At 43.4% G+C, this 13,456-nt stretch overlaps 1 protein-coding gene across 1 annotated transcript in view; it reads right to left on the reverse strand.

Annotated features, from left to right (window-relative positions):
* Positions 1–688: 688 nt before the first annotated feature.
* The window catches only part of LOC126456145 (uncharacterized), a 42,975-nt gene continuing 30,207 nt past the window's right edge, over positions 689–13,456 (reverse strand). The window contains exons 5-6 of the mRNA XM_050091899.1: positions 742–899; positions 689–700 (exon numbers count right to left, since the gene is read on the reverse strand). Coding sequence (XP_049947856.1) covers positions 689–700; positions 742–899 — 170 coding nt within the window. The remainder of the gene's footprint in view (positions 701–741; positions 900–13,456) is intronic.

A 13,456-nucleotide genomic window follows, 5' to 3' on the forward strand; every position in this document is an offset into this window, starting at 1 on the left:
AGAGAGTGGTATGATGAGTGAGATTCCGTCCTGGAAAATTATCGTTTTTATTTGCCTAATATAGGTGAAATTTATGTTTCCTGTGCTCAGACAGTAACTACTCGTATTTTTTCAATAAGTTAGTTTTTCAGAAAAATTAAATCATTATGTATGACAAAGAACACGTGAATAGACGTTTTTACGGAAAGCGACGTGTACGGTGCGAAATAAGATTCCGCTCTGAGGAGTGTCTTTTAAAAGGCAATACCGCATTGGCCTCTTTGGGCAGTATTTACATGGCCCCTTTCAATATGTGTAATTTTATTTACAGTTTTGAACCTCGTTGCTGGAGATTAGAGTTTATTTACAACTGATGGTGGACTGCTAAAATTACTGTAGTATAACAATAGCACGATCTTATTAAAAATTTTGTCAAACACATATTAAACCAATAACCATGTACTAATTATCGATTGCACGAACTTATGGCATTTTGAAGTAGCTGCTCGCAAGTGTCAGTATAACTGCACGTGACGTATCTGCAAATCGAGATTCCTGGAGTCGCACCACAGCATGCACTATGAGGATATGTGAAGCGGCCGTGGCTCAGGGCTGTGAGGTGGTCTTTCCCACACGCGCGTGCCTGGAGCGCAGCCAGCGCTGCAGCAGCTGCGTCGTCAGCGAGCCGCCCGCCGGCACGTCGTCGTCGTCATCGTCGTCGCTGTCGCGGCGCCGCGGGGCCCGGCCGCCCACGCCACCCGCTCGCTGCGCCGCCCCCGCTGCAGCCCCCGGGGTCTGGCCCGCCGCGGGCGGAGAGCCGGACGACTCGGAGCCAGAGGGCGACTGAGACGGTGTGCGCGGCGTACGGGAGCCAGATGGCGGCGTCACCGGCCAGTTGGACGCCGCGTGCCGCACGTAGCCTGCGCATGCGCGGTATCATTCATAGTAACACACATTATTGTCTAAGCCCCCTCCCTCACACGTATATGATATAATAATTTGTCAAACTGGCTACGTTTGCTAAACATTTGACCCCGTACGGTGCTATTTGACGCGTTTGTCAAGCATACATCGTGTTTGACGTGGTTGTGAGAAATTTTGACTGGCGGAAAATTTGACAAGATGACGGATTTGTTGCGTCGATGGTTCGCCACATAAGTTTAGTGAAAAATTGTTTTACAACAATGTATCTCACTGTATAGAGAGCTTCCACCACTATGGAACCTAAGATCAAGGATAAAAACAACGGGTTCCCGGGTTCGATTCCCGGCGGGGTCAGGGATTTTCTCTGCCTCGTGATGACTGCGTGTTGTGTGATGTCCTTAGGTTAGTTAGGTTTAAGTAGTTCTAAGTTCTAGGGGACTGATGACCATAGATGTTAAGTCCCATAGTGCTCAGAGCCATTTGAACCATTTGATAAAAACAAAACAGCACATACAATTACCAAAACGATAGAGACATCACATCTTTCCCAGACATATATTACGCAGGAATAGGTTAAGAACAAAATCAATGTTTTACTCGTAACATACAAGCGGGAGTTCTCTGGTTCCTCCACAAACGATATGGGCTATATGTTCACACGTTGTCGTATTTTAAAGAACTGCTCTTTGAGGAGCACGTAGAAGAGAATAAATTTTCCCATACTAACTAATGTCAAAATACTCACGAACACAGTCTGCTTCAAAGAGGCAAACTTTGTTAGTCTGCGGGCTTCTTTTGACAAATCTGCTGTTAGACAAAGGTGCGTTTGACAAACAAGTGTGCTCGTTTACAGGGGCCTGTAATACAGTTGGTCAGAGAAGATCCCTGAGAGGTGGCAGCATTTTTGCCAAATTTCAGCCGCAAAGTGCAAATTTCTGACGGCGAATAGTAGCCGCCTACTGAGCAGTGACAACCATATGGTGTTGCCATGGGAACTTACACAAAAACGTGTGACTTGACTGGTTAAGGTAAACGCTGCAACAGGAATCTTCTCTCAGAACTATGAGCTAATGCGCCATCCAACCAGAGGCTGATAGAACCCCTGTGCAAATCCTACAGTGACAGGAACATGCGATATTTTATGCAACTATTAAAATAACAGTATTAATGAGTAATCGCTGGGCTCGCATTGCCTGCTGCTAAGAAGGTGATTGTTTTTGCTGATATGACTTGCAATAACGACTGCGCGAAACGCCGCTATCTCGTTCGGGATGCTACGGCAGACACCCTCTAGAGCACCCCGAAGACTTCTTGAGCCCTCGGCTGTGATGGGTTTCAGGCTGTCAAAAGAACTATGGTGTGTGCATGCGCGCACGAGAGAAAGGTGCCTGCCCTATGATTGTGGCACCATACACAATCATTAACCTGGCTCCAGGGAGGTAGGGTGCCCTTCCCTATCCCTCCTCTGGGGTAATTCCTGTCTGGCGCGTCCACGTCGCGGGGGTGGGCATCCTACACTTCAGTAGGCCGGAGTGCTAGGATGGCTGAGTTCAGGCAGGGACCCAAACCCGTGGGGTATAACACGGAACCCATGCCCAGGGTTACGGGTGAAGACCTTAATGGCAGTGACGGCGGAGAAGGAAGACTTCGGAACGGCGTAGCTGGCAGATGAGGCAACCCTACTTTCTGGGGATTAAATGAGAAGGGAACCACTGCCTTGTGGTGGAGTAGAAACTCCAAAGGCTAAGGGAGACAACCCCAACAGAAAATCCTTCCTTGCGTTAGGCCTAGCAAGCCAGTACGAAAGTCTTCATATATTGCTTTCAAAACACAGACGAGCCTCGGAACGAACCACTCAGGATTTGACCCCACTGCTTCTTCAAGTACTGTTGCAAATGATGGGAGACCTGATGATATTCATCAGTACAAGAAGATGAAACCAACTGGACTAAAAAATAACCTGAATATTGGCACCCTTAATATATTAACCCTCAATGGAAAAATGGAAGAAATGACAGATGTGCTAACAGAGAGGAAGTTAGATATATTGGGATTAAGCGAAACAAAGTGGAAGGGAAAAGGTGAGAAGAATTTGAGAGGAGGAGGAAAACTGTACTGGAGTGGGAATAACAGGTCTGGTAGAAATGGTGTGGCAGTGATGGTGAATAAGAATGTACAAAACTGTATTGAAAATGTGAGATATATATCTGACAGGATCATAATCTTAAACCTGAGGTTCCAAAAAGAAACACTAAAAGTAATCCAGATTTATGCACCTCAAGTGGGATGTAGCGAAGAAGAGAAGATGGACTTTGAAAATGTGTTAGAAAACCATATAGAGAGTGCTAATATAGTGATGGGAGATTTTAATGCACAGGTAGGCAAAGACAGAAAGGGATTTGAGCAAGTATTGGGATGTTTTGGATATGGAGGCAGAAATGAAGAAGGGGAAAGACTCCTGGATTTGTGCCAGAAGAATGGAATGAAAATAGCAAACAGCTGGTTTATGAAGACAGAAAGTCATGTTATCACCAGATACAGTTGGGATGCAAGAACGAAGAGTGTAATTGATTATATTCTAGTAGATAGGGAATGGGGAGAGAAAGTAACAACTGTGAAGGTAATTCCAAGTGTGAGTGCAGATGGAGACCACAGATTACTGGTGGGACAATGGAAAATGAATCAGTGTGTGAAAAATAGAAAACAGAAGAAAGTGATGAGGATACGGGATTGGAAATTGAAGGAGAGTGAATGTGCTGAGAAGTACAGAGAATTAATAACACAAAAATTTCCAAAAGAAGTTTTCTGCGATGTAGAAAGAGAATGGAGTTTATTCAAAGACACTTTAGTCGAAGCAGCACAAAAAGTATGTGGCAGAACATCTGGAAAGGAAAAAGTAAGACAGACAAGTTGGTGGGATGATACCACAATCCAAGCAGTTAGAAGGAAAAATGGAGTATGGAGAAAATGGTGGAAAACTAAAAATGACGAAGACCATAAAAGATATATAGAGGAAAATAAGAAGTGCAAAGAAATAGTGGAAACAGCAAAGAAAAAGGCATGGGAAGAGTTTACAAAAAAACTTGAAAATATGAAGAGCAATAAGAAAATGTTCTATAAAATGATGAAAAATAAAAGGAAGGCTTCTGATGTACCAGTAAAGATGGAAACAGGACGGTACCATTATTGAAGATCCAGGGAATATAAAAGATCTCTGGAAAGAACATTTTAAGAAGTTGTTAAACGCTGAGAAGCAAGTACATGAGGAAACAACAAATAATGGAGAAATTGAGAGAAGCTGGGAAGCAGAATTAGGACAAATTACACGGGAAGAAATGGAAAAAGCTGTGAAGAAGATGAACGGGGGGAAAGCCCCAGGACCTGATCAAGTATCAGTGGACATGATAAGAGCAGCAGGTCCAGTGGGAATGCAGTGGCTATATAGAGTACTATTAAGCGTGTAGAGAAATAGTAAAATACCTGACGACTGGAGAACAGGAGACATTGTTCCCATCTTCAAGAAAGGCAATAAAAGACTTTGTAAAAACTACAGAGGAATAACCCTCATGAGTCATACAGCCAATATTTTTGAAAGAATTTTACTAAATCGAATAAGTGAAAAGATAGAAAAGGAGCTGAGTGAAGAACAGCATGGGATTAGGAAAGGAAGGAGCACGATCGACCTGATATTTTCTATCCGTCAACTGATGGAAAAAAGTTGGGAGTATAAAAAAAGGGTGATAATGGTTTTTATAGACATAGAAAAGGCATATGACTCAGTTGACAGGGAAAGACTCTGGGAAGAACTGAAGAAGATAGATATAGAAGATGGATACATTAATGTTATAAAGACAATGTACAGAGGCCACAATTGTAGAATTAGAACACCATTGGGGAACTCTGAATACTTCGAAATAAGGACTTAAGCAAGGAAGTATTCTATCTCCCGCGCTTTTTAATGTTGTGATGGAGGGAATGAATAGGGCAGTTAAAGATATAGTAAAAGAAAAAGACAAAAAGATTATTTTTGCAGATGATATGGTAATATGGGGTGATAAAGAGGTAGATGTACAGTTACAGCTTGATGCGTGGAAGGAAATAATGAAAAGGTATGGATTAAAAATAAATAAAGATAAGAGTGAAGTAATGGTATTTGGAAGAGCGAAAGGAATCAACGGAAATATTACCTTGAATGGAGAACCCCTCAAAGTGGTAGAAAGTTTCACTTATTTAGGGAGTGAAATATCTAGGGATGGAAGAATAACTAACGAAAATAATAGGAGGTTACAGAAGGGAGGCAATTTCTACCAAACAATAAAACATCTGATTTGGAATAATGAAGTTTCAGAAAGAGCAAAACTCCTTGTGTATAAGAATTATTACATCCCTATTGTCACCTATGGTGGAGAAACATGGACAATGACAGAAAGGGACTGGAGCAGACTGCAAGCAGGGGAAATGAAATTTCTCAGAGCAGTTAAGGGAAAAACAAGAATGGACAGAGTAAGGAATGTAGAGATTAGAAAGGACCTCAAACAAGAAAGTATGAGAGAAGAAATTGAAAGAAAGAGATTAAGATGGTATGGGCATGTTAAGAGGATGCATGGGCAGAGACTCCCCAAAATTATGGAAGAACTAAAGATGGATGGGAAAAGACCTAGAGGGCGCCCAAGAACACGGTGGAAAATGGAAGGGAGAATATCTGTTGAGAGGAGAGGTGTGACATGGCAGCAAGTGGAGGAAGAAAAGTGGTGGGCGGACCGAGCCAAATGGAGAGGACTCGTCAGCACCCAGACCCGGCAGTAGCTGGAGCGGGATTCGGAATGAGTAGTGCCTGTTAATCAAACAATAATAGTGTAAGATTCACCAACAGAAAACGAGTTTTCATCATTAGCTTCTTTTTTAGACAGCAATGAGAAAACCATCATTTTAATGGAATGCTGTTAAAATTTAAGTAATTTTAAACAAATCAATACCATTCCTGGCTGGCCAATGTAATAGGCAGCCTCAGTACTTCCGTCTCGCAATCCATCAAGCACAGACAGCTCTGTGTAGTCAGTGTGCTCCTGAAACGCATTCGGACCTCGGGAAAGTTCCATCACAGCCGTTCCACGCTGTAGGCTTGAGTCATCAGTTAGTAGCTCCGACCGGGCAAGGTGTTACTCAGGCACTGCAATGTACTCGTCTATCATGCAAATGGGTTATACAGTACTACAGGAAATTCAAGTACAGAAATTTTACATCAGTACTTAGAAAACATTCCTGTTGCAACGGAAACTGTCCCGCTGGTTTCAGCGTACTTCTCGGCCTTCTCGGATCCTATTATACAATCAATCGATTTCTGGGACCTGTTATTTGGTTGTTACTCGTCATTAATAATTTTGCCCATTGCTATTCAATACACATTGTCAAAGTACTTGCTACAGTCAGAAAGTAATTTAAGATTAATTGAATAGCATTCCCAGATGAATGAAGTTGAAGTTTTAATGAAATGTGCGTCCATATACGCAGCACAAAAGCCGTTCACGACGTGCACTGATCGCATATCGAAAATCAGAGCTCAAAAATTGCACTTTGCGTTTTCCCGATTTTTGGAATCTGAAAAGTGAACTGGAAAGACACTGTTTTGCAATGATAGACGCAGTAAAATAGCCAAAAGACATTTTAAATAGTTGTTGAGCCTGGGGAATAGGTGATTAAACTCTTGCGTTGATTATTAAAAATAAATAAATAAGTAAAAGGCTTCTGCTTAGAAATCTTTTGACTGATCGTGTATGAGCTGTGCTAGATTGCTCTATGAGGTACTCAAAATGAAATACGAATCCTGTGTACACTAGCATCAGAAATATGAACACACCAACTGTTGTTACGCAGTCTTCCTGTACCAATGACTTAGTACATGTGAGGTTGTGACACGGGGAAACGACATAGTATTGTTCGTATAATCCAGTGGGTGTGCATGGAAACGAACTAGAATGAGCGTTTTTTTTTTTTTTTTTTTTTTTTTTTACATTGAGGACGGTAGAATACGAACGACTGGGTATCAAGTCGAAGTAGGCAGTGAATTCATCTTCATAAATAAAAACTAAATGCTGTTTGTTGGTAAGTGCATCAGTTGAGAACAGCTAGAGAGATTTGGCTAATTTTTTAAATTTTCGTAGTAGTCTGAAAAAGGTTGTGGACGAAGGAAAAATTCGAAAAGTTGGCCGGATAATTCGGGAAAACCATAACTCACGATTCGAAACATGGCTAAACTTAATTCTTTTTATGTTTTGTTCGTTATGGTACTCGAGAAATTTTCACAACAAATATCGGGACAATTACAAAGAGAAGTCGCAATTTCGGACAAACTGTAAAACCGTAGTTTTTGTACGCACTCTCTATCATAACTGACGATAGGAACGACGTATTTTGTGAATTCGTTGCTTGTTTTGTTCGTCGTGCTCCCAGGATTGGAAACAGCTCAGTTGAATATATTCATTTGAAAAAAATCGGAAGAGCTGGAGAAAAATCTGTAAAACCATTGTAGCCTAAATTAAAACAAAATTCCGTTTGTTTTTACTGTTGTGTTGTTTCGCGCTCTGTCCAACAAATGTAGTTATTTTATTTTTATTCAAATTGCAGTTTATTTTGCTACTTTGTGTGAAAATGTCGTTTGACAGCGGACTATCATAGTCCAATTGTGAATCTAGCCAGTCGCTTACATGGTGGAAAAAACTGATCCACTGTTTATTTTCAGTTGAAATGCGATTGTGTAGTAAATTCATCGTAATAGTTTCTCGAAATGAATTAGGTTTCGTCGTTTTATCTCAAATTTGCAGGTTTACCTATGAAATACTGTGAATTTTGAAGTGACAAACAGTTGTACAGTAACAACAAAGTGAATCATTTGTCCGTTTTCAGTTGAAATGTGATTATTCGCATCGCACTTTATGTCGCAATCGACACAGTTGAATTGAATTGAAAGGATTAAATAGCATTGCAATGCCGCCAATAAAACGGAATAATTTAGGTCGCAGAATTCGCAACGCTGCAAACCAAACGATTTTTTGATAATCATTATCACTTACAAGCCATAAATTTTGTGCACGCTACCAATTCCTCAGAAACAATTAACTCCTTCCTGGCAGCCTAAGTAAAGCCAAAGTTTTCGCCCTCTACGTCCAAGACATATTCATCTTCTCTGATAATCCCAAGATAATCCCAACTATGGTCTTACCATGACCCATACCACCACGAGATCAGTAGCACATCAACTGGCCCCTCGCTTCCACTTCCAGTATTCACAGTCCACACCACAAGCAAATTTAAAGCCACCGATCACAGCAAACCGCATAAAATCCATTATCGCAATGAAACATAAAACAGCCTCAGTTTTGCCTCCATCACATACTGTCATCATAAGGAATGACTTTTTTCCTTCTGATTAATGGTAACAGCCCTATGTAACGCCATTGTTTGCACAAGTTTTAACGTCGGGTGGTTGACCACCTCAAAAATTTGTATGTTCCCAAAACCCAAAAGACCTCCTACAATAGCTTTTCCTTCCTGATCACTAGCCTTGCCTCATTATTCAACATGGTCCTTGAATTCAGCCTCTCCAAACGCATCCGAAAACACCACCGAAAAGTGTTTCTTACTGAACAAAGTGGTGAAGTGGTTAGCACACAATACTATCTAAATTCCTTCCCCTTCCTTGTCCCATCCCAGCTTGTGTTCTGTCTGTAATACCGAACGAGGTGCCAGTGTGCCAAAATCTTCCTATCCATATTCTTCTGCGATATCACTAAATCGCCTTGGAAAAACGCTGTGATGGTTCCTTTGAAAGTGTACAGCCCATTTCCTTTTCTATCCTTCCCCAATCTGAGCTTGCGCTCCGTCTGCAATGAACTCGTCATAGACGGGATCTTAAAGCCTAATCTTCATTTCTTCCTTCTCTAATGACCTCATTGTCGATGAATGTTAAGCCCTACTCTTTCTTTCTTCAGTTTACAACGAGCGAGTGTGAGTTCCGTCCCCACTTTTCCACAGACACTCAAGTCCTGCACTTTGTCCACTCCGAATATAGAGGACACAACAGGCATCAACACTCACTAATCCTATTACTAGACACTGAAAAAGCCTACGATCGTATACTGAATCGTAGCCTCCAGCTGAGACATCACTGATAAGCGCTTGCAGTCAATTACAGCAACATACACTCCTGGAAATTGAAATAAGAACACCGTGAATTCATTGTCCCAGGAAGGGGAAACTTTATTGACACATTCCTGGGGTCAGATACATCACATGATCACACTGACAGAACCACAGGCACATAGACACAGGCAACAGAGCATGCACAATGTCGGCACTAGTACAGTGTATATCCACCTTTCGCAGCAATGCAGGCTGCTATTCTCCCATGGAGACGATCGTAGAGATGCTGGATGTAGTCCTGTGGAACGGCTTGCCATGCCATTTCCACCTGGCGCCTCAGTTGGACCAGCGTTCGTGCTGGACGTGCAGACCGCGTGAGACGACGCTTCATCCAGTCCCAAACATGCTCAATGGGGGACAGATCCGGAGATCTTGCTGGCCAGGGTAGTTGACTTACACCTTCTAGAGCACGTTGGGTGGCACGGGATACATGCGGACGTGCATTGTCCTGTTGGAACAGCAAGTTCCCTTGCCGGTCTAGGAATGGTAGAACGATGGGTTCGATGACGGTTTGGATGTACCGTGCACTATTCAGTGTCCCCTCGACGATCACCAGTGGTGTACGGCCAGTGTAGGAGATCGCTCCCCACACCATGATGCCGGGTGTTGGCCCTGTGTGCCTCGGTGGTATGCAGTCCTGATTGTGGCGCTCACCTGCACGGCGCCAAACACGCATACGACCATCATTGGCACCAAGGCAGAAGCGACTGTCATCGCTGAAGACGACACGTCTCCATTCGTCCCTCCATTCACGCCTGTCGCGACACCACTGGAGGCGGGCTGCACGATGTTGGGGCGTGAGCGGAAGACGGCCTAACGGTGTGCGGGACCGTAGCCCAGCTTCATGGAGACGGTTGCGAATGGTCCTCGCCGATACCTCAGGAGCAACAGTGTCCCTAATTTGCTGGGAAGTGGCGGTGCGGTCCCCTACGGCACGGCGTAGGATCCTACGGTCTTGGCGTGCATCCGTGCGTCGCTGCGGTCCGGTCCCAGGTCGACGGGCACGTGCACCTTCCGCCGACCACTGGCGACAACATCGATGTACTGTGGAGACCTCACGCCCCACGTGTTGAGCAATTCGGCGGTACGTCCACCCGGCCTCCCGCATGCCCACTATACGCCCTCGCTCAAAGTCCGTCAACTGCACATACGGTTCACGTCCACGCTGTCGCGGCATGCTACCAGTGTTAAAGACTGCGATGGAGCTCCGTATGCCACGGCAAACTGGCTGACACTGACGGCGGCGGTGCACAAATGCTGCGCAGCTAGCGCCATTCGACGGCCAACACCGCGGTTCCTGGTGTGTCCGCTGTGCCGTGCGTGTGATCATTGCTTGTACAGCCCTCTCGCAGTGTCCGGAGCAAGTATGGTGGTCTGACACACCGGTGTCAATGTGTTCTTTTTTCCATTTCCAGGAGTGTATTTCCATTATTTATGACGAGCTGTCAATCCTATGCAACCCTTATCACATTTTCCACCCCACAGCAGGGTACCGCAAAGATCATTGTGTCATCCGCTGGTTTGTCTCCATGTCAGATAATGCCTCAAAATCTACCCATCCCACGTTCCTACTCCATTATACTGACAACATCAACTCCCCTTCCATCCACTCCAGCTTTCACTCATTCCAACGATCCCTTGACCATTAACTAAACTATCTACTCTTCCAAGGTAACAGTGGCACCCTGCCATCAAACCTGCAAAAAGCGCAACAATAATTACGGTGAAAAACACCTTTTCAATCTGTCGCCAAGAGTTTTATCCAACGACCTACAGTCGTCGAATCCAACCAGCTAAAACATCAGTACACCTAGCACTAATATTCCGCCTCCATTGCTGTCAGGGATTTTTCCTTGATAGGCATTCAGCCTCGTGAGGCCAACTGAGGAGCTAGTCAAAAGATTAGTAGCGATTTCGATGTTAAGAAATCCGAGAGCGACCGGGAGAGCGATGTAGTGACCACATGTCCCTCCATCCTACATCCAATGACGCATTCACACATGCAAGTCCCACATCTGCCTCAATCACACATATACAGATGCAGCATGCATCCCTGCTTTCCCCAAGTTGTTCTACTCCTACCAAATTCTCGAATAACATGCATTTTGCCTTACTTTCCTTCTCACACCCACATCACTACCTGCTCCTACAGACCTATACCCTCTCAGATACAGTATCTAGATTCAAGAATGGCTTTCCTTATCTTACATCTCCCGTTAACTTGAGTCTCAATACCCCACTGTGGTCCCCAATTTACGAGAAGCCTGGCCAGATGTGGCGTGTATATCACACATGTTTCCTTTCTTTCGCGCTAAACACTCCACATCCATTCCCAAAGCAATTTTGATCATTTTGATTGGGATCTGTGCCTCCTGTGAACAATAACTTATTCCGTCCCATCACAAATTAAGAATCCAACCCACTCTCTTCTTACTTCATTAAAATTCTACTAGTCTCTCAATCGCTAATTCCTTCCCCATAGAAACTCTATATCCTTTTTCATCTGATACCTACATCTACCAGGGGCACCCACTGTCACTCTCTCCAAAGAGCAGAAGAAATCACGTTGAAACATATTGTTGAGAAAGAACAATCCCCAGAGACACCACAAAATATCACATACTAGGCAAACCCTAGACCATCCACCACTGTACTATAATAAAGCAATAACTTACACACACAGTAGCCAGGACATATTAGCTCCCCCCCCCCCCCACACACACACAAAACACACACACACACACACACACACACACTCTCTCTCTCTCTCTCTCTCTCTCTCTCTCTCTCTCTCTCTCTAGCCAGAAAATACAAAAACACTCACCGAGTGACAGGAGATGCCTTCACCACTATCAAAACAAACAAAACACGAGCACATCCCATAATAACAAAACAAAACATGCAAAATGACAAGGGGACAGTGATACTTCCCAACACAGAAGTGTAAATGCGTTAAGTGCAGTGAAAGTCCTGTGTGCAAATGCAAATACTCACCACATACACGTGGAGGCGAAGAAGAATGGAATAGACAACAAAACAAACATGAATAACGAAAAGAATAAAAACTGTTTCTAGTAATAAGTAACGTATGCAAACTGTTAATGCTCAAAACAAACAAAATTGGAAGACAAAAACTCTATTGTTACAGTCACCACTGAAAATACAGCGAAAAGCGTCTGGTCTTAGTAGGACTTTTATTAGAGTTGCGGCAGAGGGCACTAATACAAGTTGTATATTTTAAGTGCAACTGCGTAAAAAAGGAGCCCAAAAAAAGGAAGAAAAAATGTTGTGCCTGTATTGTGTGTGTGTGTGTGTGTGTGTGTGTGTGTGTGTGTGTGTGTGTGTGTGTGTCTGTCTGTGTGTGTACAAGGTGATCGCATACCCTGACTGAAAAAAAAAGCATCAAGCGCGTTTGTTTTATGTTATTAGCATTTTCGGTCAGCAGACCATCATCACACAACTTTAAGACATCAGCCATGTGGACATCGAAGTAATACCAAATTATATCAGTGAAGTGCTGAAATGACTACTATGTAGCATGTGACTGGTGCAGGATTTGCCGTAAAAACGAAAATAGTGAAAGATCTTCGACTTACACCTGTCTCAATTAATGAAAGACTGATGACTCTTAGAGTACCCATTGGTTCAGACAGATTCATCACTTTCGTCTCTGCATATGCTCCTACTTTAGACAGTGATGAAGACACAAAGAATCAGTTCTACCACCAACTGAACAGTACTCTCTCTAAAATACCCATTCAAGATAAATTAATTTTACTTGGTGATTTCAGTGCCAGAGTGGGAAGGGACAACCGTTTTTGGAGAGATGTCATGGGTAAACAAGGGGTGGGAAACTGCAATGCAAATGGGTTGCTACTTCTTGGTCTATGTGCTGAGCACGAGCTTTTCATCTCCAATACCCAATTCCGTTCGCGTAACCGCTATAAGACCACATGGATGCACCTACGCTCCAAACATTGGCATCTTATAGACTACGTTATTACGCGACAGCGTGACAAGAAAGACATTCTCATCACAAAAGCAGCACTAAACATCAATGAGTGCTGGACGGACCATAGACTTTTAGTCAGCCGTTTGAGAGTACCAAAGTATCGCAAGCCACGATCCCACTTTTCAAACCCACCACGCAGAAAATTCAACATAAGCAACCTGAACAACAAAAACGTTCGCTCACACTTCCAAGACATCCTGTCTGAACAACTTAACAAAGCTCCAGCAACCACAGATGACGTCGAACAATAATGGACCACATTAAAGAACATCATCAAAGAAACTGCTGAGAATGTTGTTGGTTGTAGTGCACGGAAAAGAAGTGACTGGTTTGATGACAACC

The sequence above is a fragment of the Schistocerca serialis genome, chromosome 2 (assembly GCF_023864345.2).
Source record: "Schistocerca serialis cubense isolate TAMUIC-IGC-003099 chromosome 2, iqSchSeri2.2, whole genome shotgun sequence".
NCBI classification, from domain to species: domain Eukaryota; kingdom Metazoa; phylum Arthropoda; class Insecta; order Orthoptera; family Acrididae; genus Schistocerca; species Schistocerca serialis.